The sequence below is a fragment of the Pelecanus crispus genome, chromosome 3 (genome assembly GCF_030463565.1).
Source record: "Pelecanus crispus isolate bPelCri1 chromosome 3, bPelCri1.pri, whole genome shotgun sequence".
NCBI classification, from domain to species: domain Eukaryota; kingdom Metazoa; phylum Chordata; class Aves; order Pelecaniformes; family Pelecanidae; genus Pelecanus; species Pelecanus crispus.
The window spans coordinates 92,138,356-92,154,300 of record NC_134645.1 but is presented as its reverse complement, the minus strand read 5'-3'; the positions used below and the strand labels follow the sequence as shown (position 1 = coordinate 92,154,300).

Sequence of the window (15,945 nt, the reverse complement as noted above, 5' to 3'; positions counted from 1 at the left end):
CCCTCCGCCCACACCCTCTCCACCTTGCATTTCCCTCCTCAGCTGCCTGCCTCAGTCCACCACAGTCCTAGCACACCCATGCCCAGGTCCCGCTGTCAAACGTCACAAAAGCAATACTTCATTCTGCATTTCTCTTGGTACATCCAAAAGAGGAAAATGGCTGAAGTTCCTGGTTAGAGTATTTTCTCTTCCTTTCCTCTACCAAAATCTGGGCCAGTGAATTCCCTCGCTCTGTTCCCATCACCTTCAGTCACAGGGGGCAAGGGGAGCCCAGGCCTCAACTCTGCTGTTTCACCAGGACCAAAGGTAGCATTAGACCTGGACACAGCACTCCAGGTGTGGCCTCACCAGTGTAGTAGAGGGGCAGCATCACCTCCCTTGACCTGCTGGCAACACTCCTCCCAGTGCAGCCCAGGATACCATTTGCTTTCTTTGCAGCAAAGGCACATTGCTGGCTCATGGTCAACTTGGTGCCCACCAGGGCCCCCAGGTCCTTTTCTGCCAACCTACTTTCCAGCTGGGTGGCTCCCAGCATATACTGGTGCCTGGGGTTGTTCCTCCCTTTGCACTTCCCTTTGTTGAATTTCACGAGGTTCCTGTCAGCCCATTTCTCCAGCCTGTCGAGGTCCCTCTGGACGGCAGCACAACCCTTTCGTGTATCAGCCACTTCTTCCAGTTCTGTGCCAGCAGCAGCCTTGCACTCTGCCCCATCATCCAGATCATTAATGAAGATGTTAAACAGGACTGGACCCTGAACTGACTCCTGGGATACCTCCCTGGTTACTGGCCTCCAACTAGACTTCATTCCACTGATCACCACCCTCTGGGCCTGACCAGTGCTTTAAAGACTATTTAAATGCTTAACACACAAAGCCTTTAGCTTTTTTTCAGCATCAACTGAAAAAACATCGATGTTCTGAAGAGGTGAGGAGGCCAGCTACAGAGATGATGCACAGAAGTAGGTTAGGCTTGCTAAGCTGGTCTTATTTCAGTGAGAACAACGGAAGGTACCCTAGCCTGTTCTGACATCTATCATTTGTTTCTATTTATCATGCAAAACAAACCACTGCTGGCACTCCACAGCTGTCAGACACAGTGCTCATGGAATGAACATCTATTATAAGTGAGGGGTTTTTTTGTTGGTTTTCTTTTTATATCTAGTTAACTAGCTAATATCTCCTGCTTACCATGAAGACCAAACTGTAAAATTACTATGTAAAACTCTGTGAAGGTTTTATATACATAAGTACAAACATCAGATGGATCACAAATCTAACGATATGCATTTATACAGCATTTTTTGTTGTGCGAATTCTTTCTCCTTTATCTGGATAGTTGGAGTTAACATTGCAGTGACCAAACTAGAGGTAAGAAATATTCTCCTGCCAAATATTCTCAAGAAAAATGCTGAAGCTCGACCTGAGCTCTGCATGCAGAATTCACTTCCTAAATCAGGAAATGCATAAAATAGAGTGGAGACAATCAATCAGAAAGAAAGGCACAGAGATCCCGACCGCCGACTGATCTGTCCAATTCTACTGAAAGGCGGCTCAGACTTGCTCTATGCTGGACAAATGGGCCTAAACTGATTTGAGAAGAGTTTATCAACAAAAATTTAAATAATCCAGATTTTGGTGATTTCAACACATTAGTAAAATATAGATGTTTCCAAAAACTTAAAATTAGTGTTACAAGGGAACAACAGCAAAAACGCACCAATGACCAGAGACTCACTAGCAGCTTGAAGGATTCTGCAGCTCTTTGATTGAGGTAGTACATACCTTACTCAGCTCTGGAAAGAGTTCTTGAATCCCAATATCCAGCAGAACGTAAGTTAACTAAAAGAAAAGAAAGAAAATTAAGAACACTCCAAGGCAAGACTACTGCTTTTTATTTTTAACTGAATTAGAGCTCACTCCTCCACCACAGCCATACATTCACTTCAGGATATCCTGTGCCAAAAGGCACGTTTCTCGCGTGTTGCAAGTCACCTGTTTGTTGAGCACTGGCTGCTGCATTCCATCAAACAGAAGCCTGATGCCTTCGTATTTAGCCTCTTCCCCAATGCACTTGCCTATTAAATCTAGGCCAGACACCAACAATAAATACACAAGTCGTTAGGAAGCACTGCAAAACACATATATGATACAGTTCTAGAACTACAGTAATTAAAAAAAAAGTTTAAACTGAAGAAAGACTTCAAATTTTATCCATCTAAAGTGGTAAATGGAAAAACAAACACTCCTTTGGTTCTTCCTTTTTTCCTCCCTTTCCTTCAGGGTTGGACACCTCAGTAATTGTTATAGTTTATAATATCAATGTATTTTCCTAATGCATTGTTTAACAAGCCATAAGCTGAATTTTTTAAATTACTGACTAACCTAGCAAATTGGACCCTCTTCCCTAGTTTATACAGTGTAAGGAGAGCTCAAGATTTATCTTCTGGCTTCATGGTGTGCATTTTTTAACCCAGTTTTCATCTGGATAAAATACAAACCATAGGAGCATTCTAAAGATGAAGAAATTATGGTATGAAATACATTTGTAAAGCTCTATTTCCATCATGTCTTTATTAATCACTATGTTACAACCTTATTCAGCAACGCTTCAGTGACGAAACTGAACTCCTGGGGTTTTACACCTAGTATTCTAGTCAACTCAAATCTCAGCAGTGTAACTACTGATTTGGAAAGCTAATGTGACTGTACTTGGGTTATATCTGCTTGAACAATTAACCATAGTCATATAGAGAGTCATGAAATACAGAACCTGGAATGTATCTCATCATTTCTTCAAAAGTCTGCTTTGCTCGCTTCTGTTTATCCTGAAGAGAGCGAGGTTCAGTGTTCTCACAGAACACGGCATCTGCAGCAAAGACACATTGAAAAAAAGTCTTTAGGCAGCTATGCATCACTGGCCTATAAAACGTGTTTTGGATTACGGCTTCGAAGTTGAGCTTCTTTTCTGTATGATCTTGACTGAAAGGGAATTCCAGCCTTGCTAGATAATAGTCTTTCGCTTACACTAGCCTGATCGAATCCAGAATACCCCACCTGTGTGGAGGACAATCTTTTGCCAATTTGTTCCCATTCTTTTCAAATTTTTAAAGCATTATCTTCTAGGTTTGGATCAATTCTACTTCAGGGTAGTTACAATCTCCTTGCTTACAGTTTCCCTTATACTTTCAAAACAACAAGCAGTATTTATACCTTGTGCTAAAACACTGTCTGGAACTGTCAAAAATTTCAGATTTAGCTGTGCATGAAAAAACAAGAATTGTTGTTCATCAGAAATATTAGGCACTCAGTTTTGGTTTTATGCTGTGAAAGACTTAACTCCTTTCCTTTTTTGTCTTTATCAAGCCAAAAAGAAAGCTTGTGAAGGACAGAGCTGTCTTGATTCCAGAGCTTTGGCCAGATGTGTTGTTTAGATCAGACTGTAGTCAGATACTACTTCTCTACAGCTGTGAGGTAATTTTTTTTTTTTTTTTTTTTTTTTTAACATCTATCCCCTTCCCTTATTTGAAGGTCAGGAACACTCAAGCCCTCTCCAAAGCCCACCACAAAAAAGGGAACAAAAAATTAACAATAAAGGACTGTGATATAGCACACAAGTGAAAAGTAATTTAGAGATTGCACAAAATATTCACACTCTGCTATACTAAACCGCCTTTATTCTGCTTTTCTTGTTCTTTGCAAACCTTCGCAAATTACTATTCATAATACTTTTTTCTGTAATCATCATTGACAGGCAACATGGCTGACTCGGCATCTTTCCACAATGAGCTTTTGGAATCTTTTTATAGGCCAACTTGATTTTTAAAACTCCATTAGCTTTAGTCAAGCATTGCAAAGTTTAGTACTGGAAACTTAAAAGAAGGGATTTCATATATCAAACTAAAGCAGTATTTTCACATCAAAGACGTAACTTTTACTAACCTCTCAGCAGTGTTATCAGAGAAACCAAACGGTGCTCCTGAAACAGCTGTTCTAACTTACAATGCAAGTAATAGTCAGTGTACAATTCCAATGTATTTTTGAAGAGAATTCTTCCTCCCATCAAGAGGTGATGCAGCCAGTCAGGAATGCGGAAAACTACCCTACCTGCAAAGTTACAGTAGCACATATTTATAACGTTCTCCTAATAATGATAACAAATGGCTCACTTATTCAAAATAAAAAAGAAAGAAAACAAGCAAATATTATTTTAGTTTTCTTAGTGCAATGCTGAAAGAACCCACTATTCTCCAGACTGCTTATCAAATATTTCCTTTAACTATTTTTATTAATTAGTTCCCAGAGTGTACAAACAGTCTAGGCACATCTGAGAAAAGGGAAGGGACCTACTCCCATAAGCTCATACACCGAGATGCAGAAAGAAAGAGATATAACAAAACAACTGAGCAGTAATGAATAATAAATTATGATATTTTAGCACAGCAATGAAGTCTTTTAAAGAATGACTGTGTTCCTAAGTTGTATATTGTTAAGCTTGCAAGTGCTGAATCATATATGATGATTACAACAGAATTTTATTTCTTACTAAAGAACCAAAACTTCATATTTGGCATGAAGTATAAGAACAATTAAGAGAAATCACTTCTTACCAACATACATTAAGTAGTCATAGACTCCTTCTACAGTCATCATTTCCATGAAGTAGTTCTGATTTTGTCGTCTTTCTGTATTCTCAGATCGGTTTGCATTATTCTTGAATAAATCATTGAAAAGCTAAAAATAGAAACATAAGACTAAAAACACTGCATTTAAAGGCAAAAGGATAGCTATCAGTTCTTTGGCTTTTTTTTTTTAATTAGAAGTAGCTTTTTTCCAGAGCTTTCAAAGAACTAATCAATTTTCCTTTTTTTTTTCTTTTCTTTTTTTTTTTAAAGAAACCTTTTTACTTTCCAAAGGGGGGGGGAAAAGAAAGAGCATGTCACATGTTGCCAAGATTCCCGACAACCAAAATACCTGGATTCAGAACAAATCAGCAGGGCAACCAAGAGGTTAATTCCCGAGCCCTTTTGCTCCCAATACCTTTACGTATCTAGACTTTTATCGCAGGCTTTGATTCCTTTGATGCACCCCGTTCTGTCAATGAGGGGCATAAAGGATAGGAGTTTGTCAGCTTTAAATCACAGGGGAACCCTACAACATCCAAGTGTTCCTAAAATTTCCTGTTGGCTTCCACTCTGAAATAAATGCAATGGTTTCTGGACAAATTATCCAACTTTTTACACAGAGAAATCCTTTTTTTCCCCTGCCAGCTTGATTATTTATAGCAAAAACTTCATGAATCTTTGTAAGTTACCAAAGTTTGGGTTTCCTTCCATTTATCCCATTTCTCATTTTATTCCTTTAACCTTCTATTTTCCCATGTTCCCACCACCGCCACCATGATCCCTCCATTTCCTTGCCTTTTGTTCTTCCCCAAAAGATACCATTGTAACACTTGTAAAATTCCAAGAGGCTCTTCCCTGCATCCTGTAAGGAGTCCCATACCACCTAGGCAGTACTCCTTCATCCGCCCCAGGTGAAGGCTACTGTGGGCTCCAGTAGCTGGAAAGGAGGAGTTCTCTGAATCCTGAGGCTCTCTACATTTGACAAAACCTAGCAATCACCATTAACAGTTTATTTCAAATTATCTTATCCGCAAAACTGTTGATCTAAAGATAAAAAAGAATTTACACAAAATACTCTGTATTATGAAAAGAAAGTTAAAAGTTTATGCCAAGCTTCTAAAAATGCATCCCAGAACTAAAGACAAATACAACATAGTTAGTGTTGCCAAGATTGAGATGATTGCTACTGACACAGATTTTTCAGTATCACTCCCAAATTAAAAATAGTTCCAAGGAATTGGAAGTAATTTGCTTATATGTGGTTTACTTTCTGTAGAGCAATTCTCCCTGAAATAAGTAAGGCCATAAAACATCACAACAGGCTCTGAACCATGCAAGTCTCTAAACAGAATTGTTGTGGTTTAACCCAGCAGGCAGCTAAACACCATACAGCTGTTTGCTCACTCTTGCCCTCCCCAGTGGGATGGGGGAGAGAATTGGAAGGGGGGAAAAAAAAAAAGTAAAATTTGTGGGTTGAGATAGAGACAGTTTAATAGGACAGAAAAGGAAGGGAAAAATAAATAATAATAATAATAATAATAAAAAACAAGTGATGCACAATGCAGTTGCTCACCACCTGCTGACCAATACCCAGACAGTTCTTGAGCAGCAATCGCTGCCCCCCGGCCAACCCCCCCCAGTTTCTATACTGAGCATGACATCATGTGGTATGGAATAGCCCTTTGGTCAGTTTGGGTCAGCTGTCCTGGCTGTGCTCCCTCCCAGCTTCTTGTGCACCTGGCAGAGCATGGGAAGCTGAAAAGTTCTTGACCAGTATAAGCAGTACTTAGCAACAACTAAAACATCAACGTGTTATCAGCATTCTTCTCCTACTAAATCCAAAACACAGCACTATGCCAGCTATTAGGAAGAAAATTAATTCTATCCCAGCTGAAACCAGGACAAAAGTGCTCTGCATTCTTAGGAAAAATTACATCAGGAAATCTGGTGAGACCCAGGTTTTGACTTGTACTTCTTTAGGCCTTCTCTTTTGTTAAGTGCTGAACTGCTGGAATTATCTTCACAAAGTTCACGCAAATTAAACACCAAGTTATCACATAAATTACATGGAAGAGCAAATACGGTTAATGCACCACTGGATGACTGGTATCCAGGAAAGTAACAAACCTAAAAAGAACACATAATTATTCACGCCTACTGTATGAAGGCATCCCCGGTATGTTGTTTAAAAAAAAGTGTATAAACTGAAGTCTATATCTTCCTCAATACTGATTCTAGGACACTGGAGAAATCTTAGTTGAATTACTGTAACTTAAACAAGAGCCTCATTTATTTTTTAGATACACTCCACGACCTGATAGAGGTGATACATACTGAGCCAACTCAAAGCAGCTCATTGTGCAACATAGATATAGGTTCAGAGGAGTGTGTACAGGCCAAACTAAATCATTAACAGCAGTCCAGTAGGTGATCTATAAAAAAAAAATCAGACATCAAGGACATCTTAGGGCAAAGCTTTTTGACTTCCAAAAGTTATTTCAACTTTCACCCCAAACCAGAAGCAGTATCTTTTGAATGTTGTACGTACCTCTACACATGGATAATCTGTCTTGCACCTTGAATGGAATGGTTCCTTGATCATTGTCAAGCTTTGAAAGCTTAGACTTTTGCACATGGCATTTCAGAAAGCAACAGCAGATCAATGCATGCCAAAATTACTGAGCTAATGAGCAGTTTTATAAAGTAAATACTTTACACTATTCATTAGTAATGCACATCTGAAGGATGTGGCAGCCGTAACACAAAGTGGCATTACACCTCTACTCAGAAGGTCTGACGCACTTTGCAGGATTTTGGCTCAGAGGAAAGCCAAGTGAAAAACATACAATTGGATATCTAATACAGAAGTAGAGATTATATTCACAATTCAGGTTAAGCACAGGATTTTGCTTTTAAATGTTTCTGCGTATGTTAATATTTGACACGTGATATAATAAAGCTCAGTTGTAATTAGACTAAAAAAAGACAAGACAAACTCCAATGCTATCATTATTAATATCTTTAAGATCAAACAGTAACTGTGATTATAACCATGAAATACTCTTAAAAGGTTTTCAATGAAGAAATTCCATGGATTGGTGCTGGTTAATAATGGAAGCCAAGCTCTTGAAGCAAGTGAAAGATAAAAGGCCAGTATTAAGAAAAAGACCAAAGTAATCCCCTGTATGAGAAGCTATCTGTTGTACCTCGATAGGAGAAGCTAGCAAAGTAAATATGAATGCTTACCTAAAGTGCCTAATAGAAAAAAGAAAGTTACTCACAGTTAGTGAGCACATATGCAAATATATGCCTAGACATTCCAGCATAGGTGTGAAGTTTATAGAAGCAATACCACAATTATGAACAAACATCCACACCCAGAGGCATTAACCTCTCTACTGTTTTTCCTGCTCATTTGCACAGTACAGATGACTATACCAAAACGGTAAGATGAAAGAATGTACATAGTGCCTGAACCACATCAGTTAGCATATTGAAAAGCAACCGTGTCTTCCTCCAAGTAACTATGCATAAACATACATTATACTGTTGGTGTTCCAAAAGCAGTTTTTATTGCTGTTAGCAGGTCATCACAAGCCAGTAGAACAATCCCTCTGTAGACATATTTTGCAAAGTCTGCATCAGCTGACAAGTCCTGACCTATTCTAGCAAGTCTGACAAAAGTATGTTCGGAAGACGATCAAGCTGCTAACAGACCTTCAGAATAGAAACATAGCTGGGAAAGCCAGAAATCCTGTTGGTGCCCCTAGGAGGAGGGAGCAGCGTTTTTTGTTTGCCTGTTTGTTTTAACCAGGGAGGTTGGTAACTCTTTTGATCTAGTGGTTCTGATACAGGACAAAATCCAATAGCTACTGGCTGTAACCCACATTCATTATGTATTTTTAACTAGAAGTCTTTCCACCAATATTTAAAACATACAAACATACATACACCAGGAATATTCAAAAGGAAGCAGCATGCGGAAAATCTCTCAGAGAAGTAGGCACATCTCTGACTGAACTCAAGCCTTCACCTGTCCTGACAGACTTTCAGGCATTTCTTATTCAGCCTGTTGAAGAAGAGGTAGGCTGGGCGTACCCTATTCATTGCAACAGAGTTGGCAGCACAAGCACTGGGGAATATGTATTGTACAGTGGATTCCAACATGTTGGTACTAGAATAAACAGAACTGTGCCAGACAAGGTATATGGGAACACTGTGGCAATACAAGCATCAGCTGGAAATTGACTCTAGCATTAACCAAAAGATTCTGTGCTGTACAACCTTCTTGCTATGAGATAACATGCTCTGCTCACACGGGCACTTGTAAGTGCCAACCTTGCATCTCTTCAGCTGCCTGCCAGATCTCCTCATCGACTCTATACAGGTAGCTCACACAATCTTGGTACAGGCATTTAGCATTCATCTCCATCACCAGCTTCTACTGGGTAAGGGTGCTGCACAGTGCTTACGTCTTCATGAAGATGTCACGTGGCACAACAGAAGTGAAACTGCAGAACTGAACAACTGAAGTCTATGCCAGATGTATTTGGCGGGGTAGGGAGGGATGTTACCTCAGTCTACCTTTGTCTGGCCTTTGGACTGAACACCCCTTGGCACCTGCATTCCTAGACAGCGTTTTCCAGCTTAATTTCATCTGAAATAAATTCAGTTAATGAGTTCTAAGACAGCTCCCTTGTGCAAGAGAAAAAGCGATAAGCAGAGATGATCAGGAGATTTGCTTCCAAAAAAGCAGTGCTGATCTGAACTAAAACAGTCTGGCAGATGAAACCACTGTGGCTTCCAAATCAACTCCAAGAAGTGACAAGATGTAAATGGCACAGTGTCCTGGCACCTGGCACAAAGCTTTTCCTAAGCGTGGGCTGACTCGAGAAAGAGAAAACTGTCTTCCAAAGAAGGCGCAAGCACCCCAACAAATCAGCAAGAGAGATGAATTTTACAATGTGCATGGGAAGACTCAGCAGAGACCGTAATACAGCACAACCTGGGATATCAGATCTCTAATAATTACAGTTAACATGTGAGTACGTGTGTGCGCTCTAGCTAAACTGATAGATGGGAAATTAGTGAGAAAGCAGTCAGCACATTAATTCCTTACGCATACGTGCCTCTGCTGGTCAAAATTGGCAGTATAATTTTATCACAAATACCGAGTATCTGATCATAGAACTGTCTTGCAGCATCCCCCAAGGCAAACTGTCTTGAGTGCCCATCATTAAATAATAACCATAGCTCTGCAGGAGATATACTGAAGTCTGAAACTTTCCATCCATTTACAGCAAATGGCTCCCCAAAACAAAACAGGTTTCTTTTGGGAAAGAGAAAAGAAAATCTAAAATATATGTAGAACCAAGTACTTATTCATAAAACAGCTAATTAGAATAAAGTTGCTTAGAAAAACAGTGAACTCACTCTCACAATAGTGAGTAGTGGAGAGCTGGGGCTAGCCTCATCTTTTTTGCTGTCTGCAAAGAAACTCCTATCTCGTGACAGAAGCACCTCCTACAGGGTAATCAGCGGTACTAGCAACAATTTTGACTCTACTAACTTGTGTCTCCAATGGAGTGCCTACATGGACAGTTAGTCAACGGTGATAAGATTTCCCCCACAATACTATTTCTGAAAATGACATTAGAAAACAGAAGGCAGTAAAGATCTACGTTTTGTTTAAGGAAACTTCAGTATTCCAAATGAAAGCCAAAATGCAGCCAGCTCTTTGCTTCCCGGGCATCACCCTGAAGAATTGGGAAAACCTCATTCCAGACCCTGTTCTGGACAGATCACAGTAAAAAATTAACTGATTGTTCATACTATGCTGTAGTATGCTGCCAGCTGTTTTATAAAAAACAGCTGAAGTATTTACGCATGTACTGTTTCTAGCGCAAGTCAAAAACTCTACATCTGATTTTTAAAACTGCTGATACCCCTCTGAATAGACAGCAACAGCAAAATATCTTAACCTTAGAAACAGCGTCCAAGGTAAGAAAGGACTTGAAAACTACTATTTGTGTGTGCACGTGTAAGCTAACAATACAATATTGGCTGTAGTAATTCAGACTTCAAGTTTAGAAGATGTAAACAAATTAATCGATTTAACTGCCATTATACTTAATCAGTATAAAAGTTTTGTACCTGCAAATTCTGTAAGTGTCATAACACTGTAAAAATGTCCATAGCAGAGGAAATCAAAAGGTCCACTTTTTTAACAGCCCATCACCAACATGAACCATAAATGGATCCTGGGCTTCTAGCTCTTGCAAGAAAAAAAACACGCATAGACAGTACTTTTCACCAACACTCTTCCAGCCTCCAATTGTTTTTAACTAAAAAAAAAGTTCAAGAGCTGGATGCAGCTTCTCTACAGGTATTCACCTTGAATATATTTCCTTTTTTGTGAATTTGTCCAGTCTCGCCTTATAGTTATTTAAACTTCTGGTATTCACATCATCTTCTGGCAAGGAGTTCCACCAATCTACTAACCATTGCAAGAGCTACAGCTTTTTGTTTTGAACCTGGCTCCTACCACCTTCATTTAATGCCTCTTAGTTTTTGCACTAGAAAAGAGAGGGGAAAAAACCCAGTCTTAATCCCCTGCCCTCTCATGGTATGCATTATTCTTTAGACTACATACATCTCTAATTTATCACTTTGCAAAATGAAATGTCCCAGCTTATGTACTCCTGTTTCAACTCCTCTTTCCAAAGCCAATGAGATAGCAGAAAAGCATATAGTACTGAGTTTTCTTTTAGAATTTCTCACACGGCAAAGTGTATGCACATTAAATATTTTGTCCCAAATCACATCAACTCTGTAACACTGAGCTTGGGTCTCTGAAATCGTAGTCCAGAAACAATATTCCTCTGTAAATTCCACAAATATATTTACACTCTAAAGCAATCTAACACAAAAATAAAGACCAGTGTCTTCTTAAAGCCCCTGAACCTAATGGAAGTCTTTCAAGTAACTTACCAGTCTCTAGCCACAAATACAGGAAAATTATGAAAGGAATGACCTTTTCCTATAGTTAAATAAAGGGTTAAAATTGGAAGTGTTGGGCTTTAGCAGTGGCAATGTCGGAGAGAGAAACTACAGTTAAGTTATATGGCTAATATATTATGTATGCCAGACATCAACAAACTGTATACTAACGTTTTAAAGGCAGATAAACAGGTATTGGCAACTTCACAATTTTGGCTTGTAGCACTTTGACAAGCCACACATTTGTCAAACACTCAAGCTCATTTCACTTCAAAAAGGAAGCTGCTTTATGGTATTAAAACATTCCTCATTTTACACCTCTGCTTTCCCTCCTCTTCTCTCTGTACTTCCCAGGCTCTCTACTCTGTATCCTCATCTCCAAATCCAGTAAGAGTTTAAAAAACAAAACCAAAAAAACCCCAACCAACCAACCCTCAAAAGTCATTCAGACTAAGACATTTACAAGACAGAAGATGACATATCTCCCTGCACTACTATTCTCTTTCTTGTGGGAAAAGACAATGCAAAATAGGTAAGCTGTTGTATTTGTGGGTTTTTCTGTTCTTTGCATTTTCAGAGTATGGTCAATTTTCCCCACTCCTGTAAAGCAGGGAAGGAAGATGACTTACTGTACCTTCTTGTTGTTTTCAGAAGTGGGACTCAAAATGGTAAGTTCAGGCCTACTTGGTTTAGGCTTGGGAGATTCACAGGAGTTGATAAAATTCATGATGAATGGCTCCAAATGCTGACCTTTCTGAAATAAGATACAAGTGACCTGTCACTTGCATAATTATAGAAAAAAACCCAACCAACCAAACAAACAAAAACCTGAGTTTCCAAACAAATTTTTGACTACCCTATAAGTTAGTAGCACATAAAATTAGTCACTGAAGTTAAAATGTTGGCAACCTGGAAGACTTAACTCACCTCTTTCATCAGCTTTCCTGGAACAGATTTTATAATTTTACCTATAATTAGAAACAAACAAAAACTTTCTGTTAGCACTGCATGATCTTAAAGACATTTTGCTCTGCTACATTTTATGTACTCATTGTCTAGCACTTAATTTAAAAATACAATAGTTTTTAAAATCGGTATTTTTTTTTTAAATTTGGCACAAAAAGCTATGAAAATAAAGTCTTCCACATATCTAGTTTATAACTTAAGGCTTAGTACTTTTCAAGAAAAGATACTTAAAATATGAAAAACATACACATGACTATCTTAATACTTTTGAAAAAAAAAAAAAGCAAAGTATTCTAGATCTACCTTTGTAATTTTTCTAGAAGCTCAAATATAAATAGCTATAGCACCATAATGTCAGTACTATGTGACACCAGCATAGGCACAATTTTCTGTATCTAAGTTCTTCATCCTTCATAAACATTTATCACAAAAGAAATCACAAAAAGTGAGATTATCCTCTTTCCCTGAAAAGATCAGCTCATCTGGAGAGATTCTGGAAGGATCCAGTCTTGAAAATACTGGTGAGTAAAGTTTTATAAATTGGACAGGCTACAGCTGTGGTCTTAAAAATCAGCTCTTCTGTTCTGTTAAGGCTATCAGGATACACCATAGTAACTTAACGCTGAGAAATGAAAGTGTCTAGGATTAGTTTTATTTTAAGCACTACATTTACAGTATTATTTTTCATATCTACATGTCATTAAATTTGGAACTTACATCAGAAAATATGTACAATGACCAAATGATAATAATAAAATTGCTCATTCTCACCAAATGCCAAGACTTTTTAAAATTATGTTTAGCGAAGCGAAGCACGGTCTCAGACATTAGATGCATTACAGTAAACACCATAGTTATAAGCTTTTTTTAACAATGTACAGTTGGATCTAGAGGAGAGGTCTGAAACAAAACCCTTTAACTGGAAGATGACCACTGAAATCTCACTCAACAACTCAGTAAACACACTAAAAGAACAACCACCCCAGCAGGTTCACACAAGGACCAGGAGAAGCAGAAATGCAGTGGCACAGTTCAGACACAGCTTTCCTGGACCACGCTGGTGCCAGAACCACAAGTGCTACAATACACAAAGACAGAATGGCCACGAGGTTGACCTTGCCAGCTCAGGACCATTATCCTGAGACAGCTACATTGCAGCCAAGATGTAAAGTCACACTGCAGTCTACTTTTTGGATTTATTATCAACTGTTACATTAGACATCAAGAATTTCTCAACTCCTCAATTTTCATTTGGCCTGCCTCTATCAGACACCCCACTGCCTCAAATTCTATTACGTAGCTCATGTTAAAAGAGATCTTAATTCTGATACTAGAAATTATTTAATATTGCAGTTTTCAGATTAAAATAAACAGATTTTAAATCACCTAACACCCAAAGGTAGTTTATATTAAGAAATCATTTATACCGTCACACCTGTAAACAATGATGGACTTCTGCAGATTTGACTCATGACAATACCGTACGTCTTCTTGAACTATGAAATTTGTTAGAGGAATCTTATCACCTTGCTTGCGGACATAAAGATTCAAAAGCAACCACTTAAACACTTTTTTCCATAATCTCAAAACATTCTTTTTCTTCAAGGAAAAGGTATCAGCATATCTTGCTTCTTGAGCTACAATTTTAAGGGCTGTGAAGGAGCAAAGTTCTTATTACCCACCTCCATATCCTTCCACAAGAGTTATCTATTCATTACTACTATCATTCAATCACAGTATCTACAGTATTACTATTTGTCAGCATAAACAACTAGCATATTACATACCAAGATTCACATCAGGCAACATTTTATCAAGAAACTGAGTCTCTCCTCCATTAGGGGACAGGAAGTCAGCTAAAAGCTGGCTGTTGCTTAGTTCTGGATGTTGCAGAAGTTTCTTTGAGACAGAAGGAAAGAAAGAAGTGTAAGTACTTCAAAACTCATCTTTAAAAATCAGTTTCTCTTCAGCAAAGACAGGTATCCAAAGAGCATTATATTACCACAGATACTGTAATTTCTGTTTTCAGTCACATGAAGCTTTAACAAGTTTTATCTGCCCACTTCAATCCTTTCTATAACCCAAGTTGCTTGGAAACAAACAAAAAAAATAGCAGACATTGTTTTATTAATCTTATAATATTTAGAATATTCTTTGCTCCAGAAGTCTGCTTGATACCTGCAGATATTCCTGAAACTCCTCTCTCTTGGATTTTAAGAACTCGTAGTTCTTGGGGCCAATGATTCTCTTTGAGGGAAGCTGAGCATCAGGAAACGTACCTAATAAAGATATCAAGGAGATTAAATTATTCTTGTAATGCAGCAAAAATTGGTTTCATTATTTTAAATTTCAGCTCAGCACTGAATGATAATCACAGCAGTGGGAAAGTGGCTTTCCAGATGATGGAGAACGTACCATGAAATTCCGTTAGCTTCGACTCAAGCACATAAAATTCAAGATACCTCCTGTAGACAGACCAGTGTTCAGGTTCATGCCCAACTAGGGGGAAAAGAGACCCAAACCAACATTAAAAACAAACCAGGTTTTATGCCACTTGAGAGATGAATTAAAAAACAGCAAGTGTATGTTGGATTATTATAGGAAAAACCTCAATGATATTAGCCCCCCCTATTGCCATAACAAAAAAATATCCCAGCCAGATAATTTAAGTGTTAAGCTAAAATGCACACCTGGTAGACAGGCAGGGTACGAACATGGAAATTATCATCTCATTTAGGGAATCCCTAAAGTCTAAACAATGGAGCACTGCGTAACTTCAAAATGTATCAGAGCTGACTATGTTAGACATATTTTCAAACTTTTAACCAAATGATTTACAGAAATACTACTTGTTGAATACAGTCCTCTGCACCATCAGCTTGAATCCTGATCATTCTTCCTCCTCAAAGATATCACTAAATAGCTCTTAAACACTTCCTACTTATTGTGGAAGTATTAGCTTCCCTAACACAAATCTATGCAACCCCAGGATGATGCTGTTTTCCCCACTCAGTATGTATGTATTGCTATCTAAATACTGATAAACTATCTGCAAGCCAGGATGGTTCCTAATAAGGAAAACATTTTCATTTCCCAAGAACTATATTTTAAGGTTATAAAGTTATTTACTGTTCATTATTCCAAAGTTCAGAGTGGGTGAAATAAAAATATGCCACATGTTTATTAATATGATTCATAAGATCAGTAGTTTTTGGAAAAAGAAAATCTCAAACTTTGGCACGAAGTCTAAATGGAACTGATTCGTGCTGAGAAGTCAGTTCTCAATTTGCAAATACTAAATGAGATCATTTAGCTCTCAAACACATCTCCTCAGAATTTTCAAGTCATTGTTTCAAAAT

General features: G+C 38.2%; 1 protein-coding gene across 6 annotated transcripts in view; it reads right to left on the bottom strand.

Moving 5' to 3' along the window:
• The window catches only part of SNX14 (sorting nexin 14), a 56,635-nt gene that overhangs the window by 1,709 nt on the left and 38,981 nt on the right, over window positions 1-15,945 (bottom strand). For 5 of the 6 annotated variants that reach the window (XM_075708481.1, XM_075708482.1, XM_075708483.1 and 2 more), the window contains 10 exons: window positions 15,002-15,085; window positions 14,765-14,865; window positions 14,374-14,485; window positions 12,548-12,588; window positions 12,255-12,374; window positions 4,607-4,730; window positions 3,939-4,103; window positions 2,770-2,865; window positions 1,992-2,083; window positions 1,782-1,838 (listed from right to left, as the gene is read on the bottom strand). In XM_075708481.1, the coding sequence (XP_075564596.1) occupies window positions 1,782-1,838; window positions 1,992-2,083; window positions 2,770-2,865; window positions 3,939-4,103; window positions 4,607-4,730; window positions 12,255-12,374; window positions 12,548-12,588; window positions 14,374-14,485; window positions 14,765-14,865; window positions 15,002-15,085 (992 nt within the window). Of the gene's footprint in view, window positions 1-1,781; window positions 1,839-1,991; window positions 2,084-2,769; window positions 2,866-3,938; window positions 4,104-4,606; window positions 4,731-12,254; window positions 12,375-12,547; window positions 12,589-14,373; window positions 14,486-14,764; window positions 14,866-15,001; window positions 15,086-15,945 lie in introns of those variants that run through there. The other variant, XM_075708486.1, reaches the window with a different exon arrangement.